Source organism: Penicillium cosmopolitanum (assembly GCF_028827165.1).
Source record: "Penicillium cosmopolitanum strain IBT 29677 chromosome Unknown utg000009l:1.0-9042332.0:1.0-9050551.0, whole genome shotgun sequence".
NCBI lineage: Eukaryota > Fungi > Ascomycota > Eurotiomycetes > Eurotiales > Aspergillaceae > Penicillium > Penicillium cosmopolitanum.
Window position 1 is genome coordinate 2082016 of NW_026622679.1, and position 15635 is coordinate 2097650.

General features: G+C 50.7%; 5 protein-coding genes across 5 annotated transcripts; 3 read left to right on the plus strand and 2 right to left on the minus strand.

The window, feature by feature from the left end:
- Positions 1–469: 469 nt before the first annotated feature.
- Positions 470–5203, plus strand: bck1 (uncharacterized protein; the record flags this gene model as incomplete). Its single annotated transcript, XM_056633516.1, is given in 3 exon segments — positions 470–2103; positions 2115–5024; positions 5083–5203. 3 exon segments carry the CDS (start codon positions 470–472, stop codon positions 5201–5203), a joined length of 4665 nt encoding a protein of 1554 aa, XP_056484136.1.
- A 412-nt stretch (positions 5204–5615) lies between these two features.
- Positions 5616–7574, minus strand: N7509_008880 (uncharacterized protein; the record flags this gene model as incomplete). The annotated part of the gene is made up of 1 exon (XM_056633517.1): positions 5616–7574. The coding sequence occupies one exon, from the start codon at positions 7572–7574 to the stop codon at positions 5616–5618; it is 1959 nt and encodes a 652-aa protein (XP_056484137.1).
- Positions 7575–7968: 394 nt separating this feature from the next.
- On the minus strand, positions 7969–10528 carry N7509_008881 (Golgi transport complex subunit COG3; the record flags this gene model as incomplete). The annotated part of the gene is made up of 4 exons (XM_056633518.1): positions 7969–8757; positions 8820–9845; positions 9899–10238; positions 10305–10528. 4 exons carry the CDS (start codon positions 10526–10528, stop codon positions 7969–7971), a joined length of 2379 nt encoding a protein of 792 aa, XP_056484138.1.
- A 280-nt stretch (positions 10529–10808) lies between these two features.
- N7509_008882 (uncharacterized protein) lies at positions 10809–12536 on the plus strand (the record flags this gene model as incomplete). Its single annotated transcript, XM_056633519.1, has 1 exon — positions 10809–12536. One exon carries the CDS (start codon positions 10809–10811, stop codon positions 12534–12536), a length of 1728 nt encoding a protein of 575 aa, XP_056484139.1.
- A 257-nt stretch (positions 12537–12793) lies between these two features.
- On the plus strand, positions 12794–14944 carry nop9 (RNA-binding RNA processing protein NOP9; the record flags this gene model as incomplete). The annotated part of the gene is made up of 1 exon (XM_056633520.1): positions 12794–14944. One exon carries the CDS (start codon positions 12794–12796, stop codon positions 14942–14944), a length of 2151 nt encoding a protein of 716 aa, XP_056484140.1.
- Positions 14945–15635: the final 691 nt, after the last annotated feature.

A 15635-nucleotide genomic window follows, 5' to 3' on the forward strand; every position in this document is an offset into this window, starting at 1 on the left:
AGGGGGATCATCCCCCTCGCGTTATTCTGCCCTTCAGATTGCTGACCAGTGGCGCTTCCAACAGTGAGCCCCAGCTTCTTCAGCTGGACCTCGATCGGGGTTCACCGCAGTCTTTCGCAAATTCCCCATAGTCACCCTCTCAATAATACCAACTACCTACCTTGCGCCTCGGGCGCTTCGATAGCCTCGAAGACACCCAGATTCGAACAATGCTGGGGAACGAACCTGTGACTTGAATTCTCTCCTCTTGACACCACCGACCTGAGAGCAGGGTCTCAATACCGGCCATCCGACGGTCATTCCTGAGACGGACTTCACCCTCCACCTCGGACCGGCATCGTTGAACCTTGGGATGTGTATGAAGGTTGAGCTAAACACCTGAGGTTCTCCGGTGCAATTTGGATCTTTCGATCCTCCCACCGATATTGCGCTGGGCGCTTTTGATCGCAGGTCCCGATCAGTTACCATAATGGACGGTCAACAGCGAGCATATATTCCAGGCCCGCCGACTTTGCCTCCGCCTCCTCCACGACACCCTCATCAACACCCACAGCTTCAGCAACCAGGAGTACCGCCACCACCACCAGGTCCACCCCCGGGAACTTCATATGCGGTCCCGTCAGGATGGCAGCCGAACTACACTCGGCAGGCATTAGCTCCAGGCTTCCCACCTCCGCCTCCCCCGCCGCAGCAGAACCCACTTGTTGGATATCGTCTTCCTGCCCCTTTGTCTATCGACAACCAACCTCTTACCTCTGCAACATATATTCCAGGACACGATACAATTGGCGTCGGAATTCCCCCGTTGTTCGAACCCGGCCGGACTGGGTATGACACCAGTTATTCACAGCAAAGACCTGTGGCGAAACAAACCTATGACTACCCTACCACTACCAACACGGGGACGTATAACCCTGGAAATTATAATCCACAGACACCTGGGGGTATGAATGTCCCGTCACATCTTCATGGGACTGTACATGAAATACAGACAAATGAGAATCTGCAGCAGAACCCAAGTCCAGGTGTCGATCTCGCCAAATCGCCCAGCCATCGTCACAATACCAGCGGTGCATCGTTGGGGGGTCTCTCGCCAAGCGAGGCCGCGATTCATTGGCCGCTCGATCGAGTCCTCATGTGGCTTGCTAAAATGGGGTTCTCCAATGATTGGCAGGAAACATTCAAGTCTTTAGAGCTTCAAGGCGCCGACTTTCTTGAGCTTGGTCTGGCGTGGGGTGGACGGGGGAACCTTGGCAAGATTCACAAAGTCGTATATCCTCAGTTAGCGAAAGAGTGTGCCCGCAGTGGAACTGGATGGGACTCAGCTCGTGAACGAGAAGAAGGACTGCGCTTGCGCAAGTTGATTCGCTCCATCCACGATGGCAACCCGGACTCTTCCATCTCGACGCCATTGCGGCAGGAGCCCCCTGCGTTCCCACCGTCTTCCACTGACGCTGGCACTACTTTTCATCCCGTCCAGATTTCTGAGCCCCGGTCGGCTGGTCCTACACCTGGGGTGAACGACATCAGTCCCGGCCAGTTAGCAGAGTTGCATACCTCAGCCCAGTCTCAGAAGCAAACCCCGCAGTTGCGCTCTGTCACACAGCCTCTCCCTGTCGGTTACGAGTCCCCAAAGTACGAGTCGCCGATTCGAGAGCATTCCACTTTGCAGCGATCAGAATATTCTAGGAACACGCTCGCGCAAATGAATGAACATAAGCGCCAAAGCCCATCTCTCTCCAGCGACCATGGCACATTTCCAGGTTCATCTCGTCGGCCCCAAGATAGTCCGAAAAGTGGCAGCCCGGCTCTGCAGTATGCATCGCCGTCATACCAGGGTCTAACGTCAAACTCGACTGGTGATTTGACCCTAGGGAGATATGAGCATTCTCGCGGGAATAGCGCAGATTCAACTGGTCGAGGTTTTGGAAACGTTGGTCGGTACTATGACCACCGTAGACAGGGCCAGGAGGGTGCACGTCCTTCTCCTCAACAAGAAACAAATGCTCGACCATGGAGTGGCGAAACGCCTACCTCATATAGGGAGCATAACAAAGGATTCTTGAATATGTTCAAGAGGAAGGCCAGGACGAATGACTATCCGTCCCCGGAAGAGCAGCATTCACCTTCAAGCCCAGAACCTCGACCAATGGATCCAATGGATCTTATACTCCTTATTCGAAGCCAGGGTTCAATATCAGCGACATGTCACTGGGAGATCGCCCTTCCTCGTCGGCTGCTAAAGTGAAGCGATGGGTTTTCGCAACTACGGATGGTCTCAATTACCGCCTCGTTGACGTTTCTGATATGGAATCGGTAGAAACTTTGCGTGCAGGGATCTGTAGAGACCTTGGTCTTGACGATTGGGCAAGTGCCCAGATTTTCCTCACCGAGCCAGGGCAACACCATCACGATGACCCTATGAGTGACGCCATGCTAGCGGTCTCTCGCCGAAACAAGTCAGATGCATATGGCTCTCTAAAATTGTTTGTCAAGGCAAACCCCTCTCATCCCGCAATACCATATGGCCTTGGCGTTTCAATACCGAGTGAAAAGGCCACGTCGTCCCCTACAGCGTCGGCACACCCTGTTATACATCGCAAGCCCTTGGAGCCCGAGGCTTTGGACCGAATATCTCCCCAGGCAACGGCCAAGCCTGCATTGCCTATCCATACCTCTGGACAGTCAACCTCCAAGCCTTCGGTCACAAAAACAACCCCAGATAGCACCGAATCTGCGACTCTGTTGGACGCGGAGCAAACAGATCTCCTCTCTCGCCACGAGGCTCATCTTCGCGAGGTTGAACGAAAGCAAAGAGAGCACCGGGTCTCCCGCGTTCCTCCCAATTCCCAGCCAGGCTTCACAGGAACTTACGGCGAAACCGGTTATAGGCGTACAGGGATTATCGACTTCAACACGCCTCGTATCTCGCCTTATGAAGAGAAGAAGGAACAGTTGCAGCAAGAGCAACAGCTACAGCTGCAGTTACAGCAGGAAGGACTGGTGCCCCGGCGCAACCCACCAGTTGCTCCCAATGAATCGAATACGCTCACCAAAGTCAATTCTCTCAGGAAAGGCCCCGGCGATCGCCCCATTCGAGCCCAGCCTGGCCTGGGGGCTGCTCTCGCCAATATGGGTCGGATGACTAGTTCAATTGGCACGCCATCTCCTTCAGTCCCAGTTCCTCCCACGCCTTCATCCATTAATCGAGATAGCACTGGCTCAGATTCTGATCGACCACAGACACTCGATTCTGCAACTTCGGCTTCGAGTAGGACAACTCTGGAATCGTCGAGAACTGGCTCCAAATCTTTCGCAGAACAAGGCAGTGAAAGATCACCGTCCCCGCGCAGCACATCCAAATCTTCGCAGCCATCAAGGAAGTCAGTCGGACCAGAGTTCGAGTTTGAAGAAAGTGAAGTTTCCTTCGCAAGAACGCAACTTTCTAACCAAGATTCTGATGGCTCTGGCGATGATTCTGACGATGGTCTTTTTGCTATTCGCCCTTCGAGAACAGAGCCCGAAAAGGCGGAACCCGAGAAAAAGCCGACTCTCACCGTAGACACTGACAATAACAAGCGTCGCACTGTTACAATTCAGTCACCCAAATCTGCTGCCAAGGGCTCATCATATTTCATGCCTTCATCCTACAGCTCCGGCGGAGAGGCTTCCGACAACCCCGACCAATTCTCAGGGGGCTCCCACGGAACGGCTTCACCTGCGAACGAAAGACTACCACGCAGAGAGTCTTTTGCTAGCGACCTCTGGGCCAGCAGACCTCCTGTTGAGGGCGTTATTGATAACCTGGACAGCTTCTTCCCAAATGTCGACCTTGATGCCCCCTATCTCGAAGAGCCTCCATCGCCGAATAATAAGATGAACGGTGACAATGAAGCAACTCTTCGGGGCAAGTCCCAAATTCCACAACCTCCGTCTATCCCGCAAGCCGGCTCTGATGCATCAACCGCGCGTCCGACCTCAGTTGCCGTACGTAACATCAATCGGAGTGGCGGCGGCCTTTCGCGCACAAAATCTATTCGACAAGTCGCTCAGGGGGCTCACCGGACGAAGAGCATCGGGCCTGCTACCGGCCCTCGAAAATCAGGTGATCTGTTGCGACGCAAGAGCACCAAAATGTTTGGTCATAAGATCATGCAAATCAGTCCAAAGCCTGGAACTCGGCTCAGCCAACTCGACCCTATCCCACAGCACACGAGCTCGCCGGGGCCAGTCGAAGCAGTTCCACAACGCCAGCAAACCTTCCGCATCATCCGAGGTCAGCTTATTGGCAAGGGTACCTATGGTCGTGTGTATCTAGGTATCAACGCCGATAATGGTGAAGTTTTGGCGGTAAAGCAAGTCGAAATCAACGCGAGGATTGCAGGAAATGACAGAGACCGAATCAAGGAGATGGTGGCTGCCCTGGACCAGGAAATCGATACGATGCAGCATCTCGAACACCCTAATATTGTCCAATATCTTGGTTGCGAGCGAGGAGACCTTTCAATTTCCATCTACCTGGAGTATATCTCTGGTGGCTCTATTGGCAGTTGTCTTCGCAAGCATGGAAAATTTGAGGAAAGTGTTGTCAAATCTCTCACACGTCAAACCCTGGGCGGCCTGGCTTACCTTCACGACATGGGTATTCTCCACCGCGATTTGAAGGCAGACAATATTCTTTTGGATGTTGATGGAACTTGCAAAATATCCGACTTTGGCATCTCGAAGAAGACAGACGACATATACGGAAATGATTCCAGCAACTCTATGCAGGGTTCGGTCTTCTGGATGGCCCCGGAGGTCATTCAGTCCCAGGGCCAGGGCTACAGCGCGAAGGTCGACATTTGGTCCCTTGGATGTGTCGTGTTGGAAATGTTTGCTGGTCGACGGCCTTGGAGCAAGGAGGAGGCTATCGGTGCCATCTTCAAACTCGGCAGCCTCGGTCAAGCGCCCCCTATCCCGGAAGATGTCTCTATGAGCATCAGTCCCGCTGCTCTTGCATTCATGTATGACTGCTTCACAGTGTAAGTTTTATCCCAAACTGCCTTTTTCTCTCCAAGTCAGCATCTGACCTGTCTATAGTAACTCCTCGGAACGTCCAACTGCTGGTACTCTGCTCACACGCCACCCGTTCTGTGAATCAGACCCTAATTATAACTTCCTCGAGACCGAGCTATATGCCAAGATCCGAGACGTCTACTAAGTCTCTTGTTGATTCGTTCCAAGTCTTGGAAATACATACGATTCATTGGATAAGGTAATTAGCTGTGTCTCGTTCTTGTATCTTAGTACATACATACCCCCCTGGTGTTTTATTTTCATTCAAGCGGAAGTCGGCTACTGTCAATGGATTGGGAAACGGTGTCCACGGATTTTGCACATAAGGAAATTCTTTCATGAAAGACTGGTAGAACTTTTACACATCAAACACTTGTGGCCAGAAAATAGTGCATATCAATTTTTCAAGTTCTCTACCACGACCATCAACGTCCTTGAAATCGTATTCACCAGTCGCCCCTACAGCGAACCTGGTACTAGTACATCTGGTTATCACAAGGGGTATGTATCTTGCCTCATTTAGATAGCCCCAGCCCTTCTTCATTGCCTCGACGTTTTCACACCACTTCCTCCTTAGGAATCCATTCATTATACTCATCCATCCTGTCATGGCACGGCCAATCAGGCCTGAAGTAATTTTCGCATGTATTCTCATCGTCAAAATACTCATCAATGCCCATATTGGCGATGTTGAGATTCACCCATACGATGTGTGCCTCGCGGCCAGGTAACCGGCCGTAGGTAAGTCCGCGATAATTCGGCTGTTCCACGCCTTTTAGTAGCTCGCAGGCCTCTTCATCTTCTGGATCTGGATCGCAGACATAATCCTGATTGGTCACGATAACTTGGAGATCGTTTCCAGACTGCAGGTCAGCGAAAAATAGAGGATCTTCGCAGCCATCGTGGACTTCGGTGTAGAGCCTCCACATATCGGCCGGTGTCCCATCTTCTGCATCTGGCTCATCTTCCTTCCAAAGGACAGGACAAATGACCTTTTTACCCCAGTCATCGTCGTCGATCATGCCCATGGTTTGGATCTCCTCGTAAAGTGCCGTGACTTGCTCATCACTAAGCTTGTTTGTGAGGAAGAACAACGGGATCGCATTCATGCGCCCAATAGCATTCCAAGGGTGTGAGATGGGATAAAAGGGCTCGTCGAACCCGGATGATATAATGCGTGACGACGGCATCAATTCCATTTGTCCATCTCCGTAGTATCTCGCAAATTCCAACGCGGTTGGTCGCACTCTTTTATATTGTATCATTTCACTCAACATAATCTGACGGGCACAGGGTCCCATTTCAGTGTCACCAATTGAGATAAACTCAGTCGGAGCCTTGCTGCAATTCTCAGTCGGCTTCATGAGAAAATATGGTAGCTGGAAAGGCCCAGTGCCCGCATATGTGGCGACCGCTTCAAAAACATTCAAGATATCGCGACGGGATGGGGTGCGCGTCTGTTCCCAAGGAATAATATGGACACTGAGCTGAAGGTATCCCGCATCGTGGATGTTCCTGGAGCTCGAAGCGTCATGCTCGTCCTCGTCCTCCCGCTCATTATCCTCACTCATGCTTGTCTTCTTTTGCTTTGCCTCTACCTTGATCTCGAGCTCTTTCTTTTGCTCTTGTCTTTGTTTCTCAACCTCGAAACGCACAGCATCTTTCAAAATAGACAGTATGTTATCACGTTCAGTTTGAGTTGTCTGAAAGCCGAGAAGTATATTAATATTTGGCTTCTCAATTTGGAAGTTCAACCCAGGTGGAAATTTGATCACTTCTTCCGCATTCCTTTCTACCCGAGATGTGATGTCTAAGACCAGCTCAGGAGGCAATGGCGTATTCAAAGATAGGGCCGTTATAGAAGCAGCCAAAATCTCCTCGTAGGCAAAGGAGTTCATTGTGCTTGGAGTAAACACAGGATGGTCTGGGTCGTGCAGCTCGAGTCCAAGCTCTGAGTACACCGTTGTAACGGAATCTTCGTTCTTTGAGTTGTCAAAATCTTGTGAGATGTCGAAATTCTCCACGGCTGCTAATAAGGCAATATTTTCATCGTTTCCCAACGCTGAACGCTTGGCAATAATGCGAAGCTGGTCATGCTGTTCCCTCTGCCTCACGGAAATCATTCCCACGGAGATGCGCCCATCTTCTCCACGCAGAGGGAAATGCCCTTCCACTTGGCGCTTTGTCAACTCATCTGCGAAGATAAAACCTGAATGTCCATTTCGGTAGGCCACAATGGCAAGCCCGTATAAGTTGGCTTGGCTGTCCTTGTACCTTCGTTGAGGCGCAATAGATCGTAGGACTGCATGATTTGGGTGCCATGTCAGGATTTTAAATTCACTAGTCGTTGGACGGACATGATTTATGAGCCTCTCCTTATGAGGCTCTTCAAAGTCAGCTAGAAAGACTAGCAGAAGGGATTTGGGCTGGTCAGGCCTCATTTCCGGTGAGGGTAGACCGGTGCAAAGGGCCCCGTATGACAGCCCGTCTGTAGCTCTCTTCATATGGTCCGTCATATTGTGGCTGTTAGGATAACGACCGCGAAAATTCCTGGGGGCGACAGCGGCTTTATATGGTTTTGCTAAAAGGAGCTTCTGTCAGGCTGTAGCTCCACCTCACAAGGCTGCGTTGGCCCCACAGGGCTGTGCTGCCTGAACTTTGATCCTTCCGATTCTATCGATCTGCAATCCTCCCTAGAATAAATAGGAAAGGCATCGGCGAGGATATCAAATCTTACATTTGATATCCGGGGGTTTTGCAGTGACTCAGATTTCTGGTTGTAAAATTTGCATCATCAGGACGCAACATTATCCATAGTTATTGCTGGTTCATACATGTACATTGACTGCGCTAATATTCCATGTGGTATCTATGCTCAATATGCGAGGGCTCAAAAAGGGAAATAAAGACTCATGAGCTCGTGCTGAGAACATCATCATCATCGTCTTCCAGGTCAGTCTGCTCAGCCTGGAGGCCTGCAACACCGACTCGGAAGATACCCTCGCACCACTCTGCAAATGTTTCAATATCCCAAACTGCATCATCACGACCTTTGCCTTTGTTGCTGACCGAATTCCCCTTGCCCTTCTCAGAAGACGTGTACTTGTCCAGGAAGTCTTCATATATCTGAATCGTGCGATCTTGCACCGCACCAACAAGAGTTTCCTTCATGCGAGTATCATCGATATATGCGTTCAGAATTTTTCGAAGGTTCGGAACCTCCTTTTCGATGGTATGGCAAGTGGGATGGGTGAGTTCCCCGGGTTGTAAATTTCGTGTATCCACAAACTTGGATGGCAAAGAAGCAGTCATCCGAGCGGCAAAGGCATTGATAAAATCGTTGATGACGGTGCGGAGACGGCCATCCAGTTCAACCTTGGCATCAAGCATATTCTCCACAACACGTGGAACAAGGCCATGGCCAACAAGACGCATCAAGTTGCGGGGGTTGAACAACCCACCACGTTCACGCAGCTCCCAAAAGGTGCTGGTGACACCAGAGAAGTCAAGTGAGACGTCCGGGGCAACAAACTCAATGTCAAAGGCGACAATTTGTTGTTTTAGAATGAGAAGATGACTCATTAAGAACAGTTGTCCGTCCGCCGGCGTGGACTTTCCGGAGATCATGAGGCTGGCGTTGTGAAGAGATTCGGTAGTTTGGTGAACGATCTGATGGGCGAGATCGTCAAAGACAGTTGACTGGGACACATGCATAAGTATTATTCTGATGAAATGAATCAAACTTGGCATAAGAGACTTACGTTGACAAGCCGATAGATCCGGCTGAGAAGCCAAATTGCCTTTCTTAATGTCGGATACCATCCTTTCAGAGCGGTTTGGGTCTCAAAGTCCCACTTTCCACCTTTCTCCTGCGCAGTATCCTCGGAATTTTCACTCTCCTTGGTAGTGTTCGTCATGTCAATCATGGTATCGGCTGTAGTGTCTTTTTTCCCTGATATTTGGGTGTCGGTGATTGACAAGGATACTTGTCGGCTATGCATTGGATAATCAATATCCTCCGGACGAGGCTTGTATCGCTCAATGCTATCTTGAAGAATTGCCTGGGCACGGAAGACTAGACGTGTTTGGACGTCCTGTAGAGCAGACTGGATCAAAATAGAAAAGTCGAGCTGATTGGTATCTGTAGGCTCCGTTTCATCTTCTGGGTCCAGGAAATACCGTGTTTGCAGCAGGGTGCAAAGTTGACAGAGATTGACGATATCGGTCTCGTGGATTATACGAGGGCGGAGGTGGTCATACAGCGGCTCGCAAATAGCTTCAAGAAAGTCATACAATCCTCCTTGCCCATGGAACCATTCTCCCCACAGATCATATTCATCCAAACACAGACCTCGGATGTAGCCGATGCTCGCTCTCGCAAATGAGACTAGATCCTTGGACGAGCTAGGCGTTTGGGTGATCTCAACGAGCTTCTTGCGTGCGAGGGGCACTATGAGTCGTGTTCGAGTAGCTGCATAATTGTTGTGCAGTTCGTTCATCAAGCTCTGGTACTCGGCTTCGTTATTTTGATCTGGGTTGAGGGGCGGAACTGCTCTCTTCTGGATTTCCACGCCGATTTGCTTCATATCCGGTGCCCCAACTCTGAATTTAGCGTATAGGAGAGCAGACAGTGCCGTGTCATTCAATTGCTGGTCGGAGATCTTTTTTGAAACGTTTTGGTAAATATCTCGAAGGGCGCTTACAAAATTTCCGCGGATGAGGGTTAGGGCGCGAGTGAGGAGTAGTCGGTATCTGGAGCGATAGACCTCTGCTTCTTTTTGCTCGGGCTAGGGTAGATGTCAGTATGGAATAAAGTCAGACTAAACAAATTGAAACTGACATGTCTTTCCATGTAGTCTAAGCAAACATCTAAACGCCTCAGCATATCAGAGAACTCCTTATCGCGGACCGTGTTTCCAGCGCCTGGCGCATTGAGTCGTCGCGAGGCAGGGTCCAAGAAGTCATAATAATGGAGATTATTCTGGATTCCATTTGCTAGCTTCGTGTCCCGTTCTTGGGCAGCTAGCAGCCCCTCGCATTGCTTCTCGAAGTTGGATGTTTGCGACTCGACAGATCTGAATGATTCGGATAGGTTGGAAAGGTCATCGAGGAGGGTCAATGTGCTTGTAAGAATTTCATCTATGTGTTCTTTTGATTGCTGAAGGTCATCTAGTGTGCCCCTGTTTCATGAAAAGCATAGCCAATTAGTCTTGCTGGCATCCTACCCCCACATTGATGGCACGTACTGATATTGGTCGTAGCTTTCCTCTACCAAGTCATCCTTGACACCATTGAGCCATGACGAGAATTCAAGCTCATTGTTCCAGTTTGGAATACTGCTTTTCAGCAAGTCCGAGGAGTGCTCCTGTGTCGTTTCGAGGCCGGCTTGGGTTTCAAGAGCGGTTGGCTGCCGCGGCGGTCCAGATGGTGCTGTCTGGCGGCGGGCACGCTGCTGCTTTGTGGATGGCATGGTGCAGTCAGAGGCCCGTATGTAGAGAAGAAGGCAGACTCCAGCTCATGCCTTCCTTAGAACCTGCAAAAAGCTAGCTGCTAGAGAGTGAACGAATGCGAATCCGAAGTGCGAGGTGTTCAACTGCGCCGCCCACGACCGCCGCATTCTGCCACCGACCTCCGCTTCTTCATCATCTGACGCAAAGCTTCCCCAGCTAGTTTGGCCGTCGACTCGCCCAGTTTGTTGCGAAGTCTCCCAGGCATGCCCTAAACGAGATTGAAAAACAACAACAACGAACATGATGATCACTCAAGTGCGACGGCCTGCGACTCAGCTGGCTCGTCTCGCCAGTCTTCCCAGCGCCGCTTCTCGTCCCACTCTCAATACGCCCTGGCGCCGTTTCGCAAGCGGTAAATCGAAATCGAACGTATCGTCGCATTGGTTTCGTAACTCCTTCGGATTCGCACTGGCTGGAACTGCAACCTATCTTGGTTATACATATATGAATGGTGACTGGGAGGCTTGGATCGAGCGCCAGAAGGAGGTGAAAAAGGAAGTCATTGATGTGAACGACCTTCGTGCCGACTTTATTCAGGAAAAGCGAAGCTTGAAGAGCCCCGGGGTCTATACATGGGGCTCTAACGCTCACAAGGTCGTTGCGCCAGAATCTAAGGATTCTGATGTCAAAATACCCCGGCGCTTCAAGTATTTTAATGGCCAAGTTCTGCGGGATTTCAAAATTGATGAGAAGTCCGGCGCCGCAATCACGGAGAATGGAGACCTGGTTCAGTGGGGTAAGGGATATTCAGAGACTGAGTATAAGCCGACAAAGACCCTGATCGGCAAGAATTTGACATCACTTGCACTTTCCGAAAGCCGTATCGTCGCATTATCTTCGAATGGAACCATTTATTCTCTGCCCATCTCCAAACACGACCAAGGCAATGGGCCGAAATTACGGGAGAGCTCCTGGATGCCGTTCTGGGGTCGCCAGTCCACATTGAGCTATCGTGTTCTCAGACCGTCATTGAAGCTTGGAGAGAGTGTTACCTTGATCCGAGGTGGCCTGGAGCATGTTGTTCTACTTACCAGCTCTGGTCGTGTTTTTACTGCAGCTGCATCCACAGAACACTATCCATCACTCGGCCAACTTGGTGTACCTGGGCTATCCTTCATCACACGACCAAGCGGGCCTGTGGATACTTGTCACGAAGTCACAAGCCTCAAGGGTTCTAAGATCACCCAAATTGCATCAGGAGATTATCATTCGCTGGCGCTGAGTAATGACGGAAGGCTGTTTGCTTGGGGTGATAATTCCTTTGGGCAGCTTGGCGTGGAATTTCTGCCGGAACATCCTTTCAACGACACACCTTCCGCTCTCCCTTTGAAGAAGCTATATCGTCTAAGTATCTATTCACCAAAGGTCACTAGCATAGCCGCCGGCGGAGCAAACACATTCTTTACCGTTGATTCCAAGCGAATTCTAGGTCCAGAGGAAGATACCACCAAGGTCCGCGATCTGGGAAGAATCACCGCCGACACATGGTCCTGTGGTCGAGGAGTGTGGGGCACACTTGGTGCCGGCAAATGGATTCATCTGCAAGACTCTCCCATCAAGGTGAAAGATTTGAGTGGTCTGGGCGAGTATGATGAGAAGACGAAGCAGATGCTCCCGATCCGGCTTCGTACCATGTCTGTCGGCACCACCCACGTCGCCGCATTGTTGAATAATAAGACGAACCTCAGCGCGAAAAACACAGATGCCCTGGATAAATCAAGTGACTGGGGCTACGAAGCCTTCTGGTGGGGAGGCAATGAAAACTTCCAATTGGGAACTGGAAAGCGAGCAAACCTCGCTAGACCGGCGTATATCAAGGCACCCTCAGAGTCTTCCAAGACTCCCGAGCCCGAGGCAAGACTGCAAATCATGCCACGACACAAGGGCAAGGTTGGCAAGAGAAATGTGAGTATGGAACAGCGCGTCGAATGTGGCCGGCATGTCTCGGCCATCTACTCAGCGGTATAAGCAATGGTCGGTGAAAGAAATTGTATGATATCTGTGTAACTAAATGTATTATGTATATTTTAATTTGACCAACCATCTGGATTCCACGATCAATATTTCTACATGGTAGCTGCTGCAGCTGCAGCTCTTCATAGTACTACTATGCTTATCTGAGTGCGGCAAAAACATAGGCGGTGTGTCTGCTGGATACGCTTGGACCACTGCTTATCCAAAAAATTTCCTGCCGGCCGAGCTCTTTTTTTACGAACACCATCGTCATGCCTCGCGAAAATCAAAAGAGAGGCCGACGGGCCGAGAAAAAGGCTCAGAAAGAAGAGGCGAAGCGTGACTATGACGAGACCCTCGAGGCTCCCTCAGCCAAGCGCATGAAGCCGACTACCGACGCCGATACCGACGCCGATGTGATCGAGACCTCCGACGCCTACAACGAGAACGCCGATTACATTCCTTTCGATACTGAGGATCAACAAGAAGATGCAGGTCGTGAGGATTCGGGTGATGTGTTCTTTGGTCTGCTCGACACCGAGGAGGCGGAATATTTCTCGCGTGCCAGTGAAATGCTTGAAGCGAACCAATTCGCCGACGCCGAAGAGAAGAACCTGTTCATCGAAAGTGTATACCAAGAGGCCAATGGAAAGGAATTGAAGATTGCCTGCAGTCAAGGCTGCTCGAGGCTCATGGAGAAATTGATCTCGATGTCAGATACTCGGCAAATCCGACGGATTTTCAGCAAATTCATCGGCCATTTCCTGCATCTTGTACAGCACCGATTTGCCAGTCACTGCTGTGAAACCCTTTTTATTCACGCCGCCCCTGCTGTCATGGCGAAGACACCAAATCCTCAAAATAAACGATCAACCGAGGATGAGGACAACGACGACGAAGATACCGAGCCTGAACTTTCTCTTGCCGATATGTTCATGACCGTCATTGAGGAATTGAAGAACAACTGGGGATATCTCTTGACAGAGCGATTTGCGTCGCATACCATCCGTGTGCTTTTGCTTGTCCTTGCGGGCGAGCCCGTGGATGTCGTGTCAAATGATTCGGTTGTCGCGAGCCGCAAGAAGGAAAGACTGGGCCTTCCTGGAGCCGGTTCTCAGGAGGAGAAGTCTTCTACCAAGAAGCGAAGTGTCCCAGACTCGTTTGCGCCTGCATTGAAGAAGATCATGAATGACATGGTTGCTGGTCTGGATAACATTTACTTGAGAGCTCTAGCTAGCCACCCTGTTGGCAATCCAGTTCTGCAGGTCCTTCTATTCCTGGAGCTCTCCCACTTCGGAAAATCCAGCGCCAAGGATCCCAATTCTATTCTGCGACGACTCGTCCCTGACGAGTCCTTCGAAGAGGGAACGGAAACTGCAACTTTCATTCGAGGTTTGCTGTACGACCCCGTCGGCTCGCGTTTGGTCGAGACCATGGTGCGTCATATGCCAGGTAAGGTCTTCAAGAACCTTTACAAGAACAATATCTCTGAGCGCATTGGATCGCTTTCCCGAAACACCACTGCGGGTTACGTCGTTCTTCGGACACTGGAGCGACTTGGAAAGGATGATCTGCAAGACGCAATGGAGCGCATCATTCCAGAGGTCCCAGGACTTATCGAGAGAACACGTCTCATTGTACCACGGGTATTGATCGAGCGATGTGTTATTCGGAATGTTGATACCAAGCCATTTGCAAAGGCACTCGAGGAGGCCTACGAGAAGGATCCTGCTACCCGACTCCGACAGATGCTCCGACTCGACGAGACAGCCGAAGAAAGCCCCGAAGATCAGGCTATGGAGGACGCAGATAATGAGGAGCGAGGAGCGAGGAAGAGGTCGGGCAAAAACTCTGTCGCATCCGCAGAGAAGCTTCATGGATCTCTTCTGGCGCAAGCTATGTTGACAGTTCCTGGTCCACTTGGGGATCTTGTATACTCTAGTCTCCTTGCGCAACCCTCCGATTCTGTTCTCAGACTTGCCAAAGAACCTACTTCCTCTCGTGTTCTCCAACAAGCCTTGACCCTCCCGACATCCACACAGCAGTTCCGCCGACAGTTCACCACTCGCTTCCAGGGCCATATGGTCGAGCTTTCTCTTCACAGCAGCGGATCTCATGTGGTGGACTCCCTCTGGTCGGCCACGAAGGATATTTTCTTCGTCAAGGAGCGACTGGCTCAGGAGTTGGCACAGAATGAAATGACTCTCCGCGACTCCTTCCTGGGTCGAGCTGTGTGGCGCAACTGGTCAATGGATCTCCACAACCGTCGACGAGGTGAATGGAAAGCCCGAGCCAAGGGGATTGAGCAACAACCCGAGGGTGACGACACCGGAGTCCGACCTAAATCGAAAATCGAGTTAGCGGCCGAGCGATTTGCAGCCAAGCAGGCCGAAGCTGCAGCTGCAGCTGCAGCTGCTCAGTGAGCGAAGCACATACCCATTTGATGAATTATACAATACCACATTTGATGCGATTTAGCAGCCTGCACGTCGGAGTGGCTGCATGCAGCAGGGCACAGGTCTCTGCGCCTCGAGCCCCAATTGGCCAGCCTTATCCCGATAGATCTTGGCTCCAAAAAAAAAGTTCATGTACGAATAGATTAAAATGTTTCATGTGCCGAACACCAAGACCATTCGATATTACCGATGTACAATGGTGTAGTTACCATGTAGGCCTCACCTTAAGGGTACCTAAGGTACCCTAGGGTAGTGGGATATAGATCCCGATAAGATTCCATTGCCGCGGGGCATGGGAAAGCGATGGGATGCCCCTCCATTCCCAATGAGATGCACTGGAATACTTGGACGGAGAAGAAGTTACAATCCAGTGAACTCATAGACAGCTATGTCCCAATAGACCTGCCCATCCATGCCCATTCATGCCCATTCGTTCTCGTGCGGGCCGATCTGATGATGTCAGGCACCCGGAGACTGTCGCCATCTCCGGCGACATCGGCGCATCGAGAACCTTTTTTTTCCCTTTGCCGGGACAGGCACACTATCTCTTCTCACCTTCTCTATAACTATCTTCCTCGTTCGCTGTTAATTATAACCTCTCGTGGATCTGTGTTTCACTGTATATATCACGCTTTCAGAGTCTAGCCACTGCGACGGA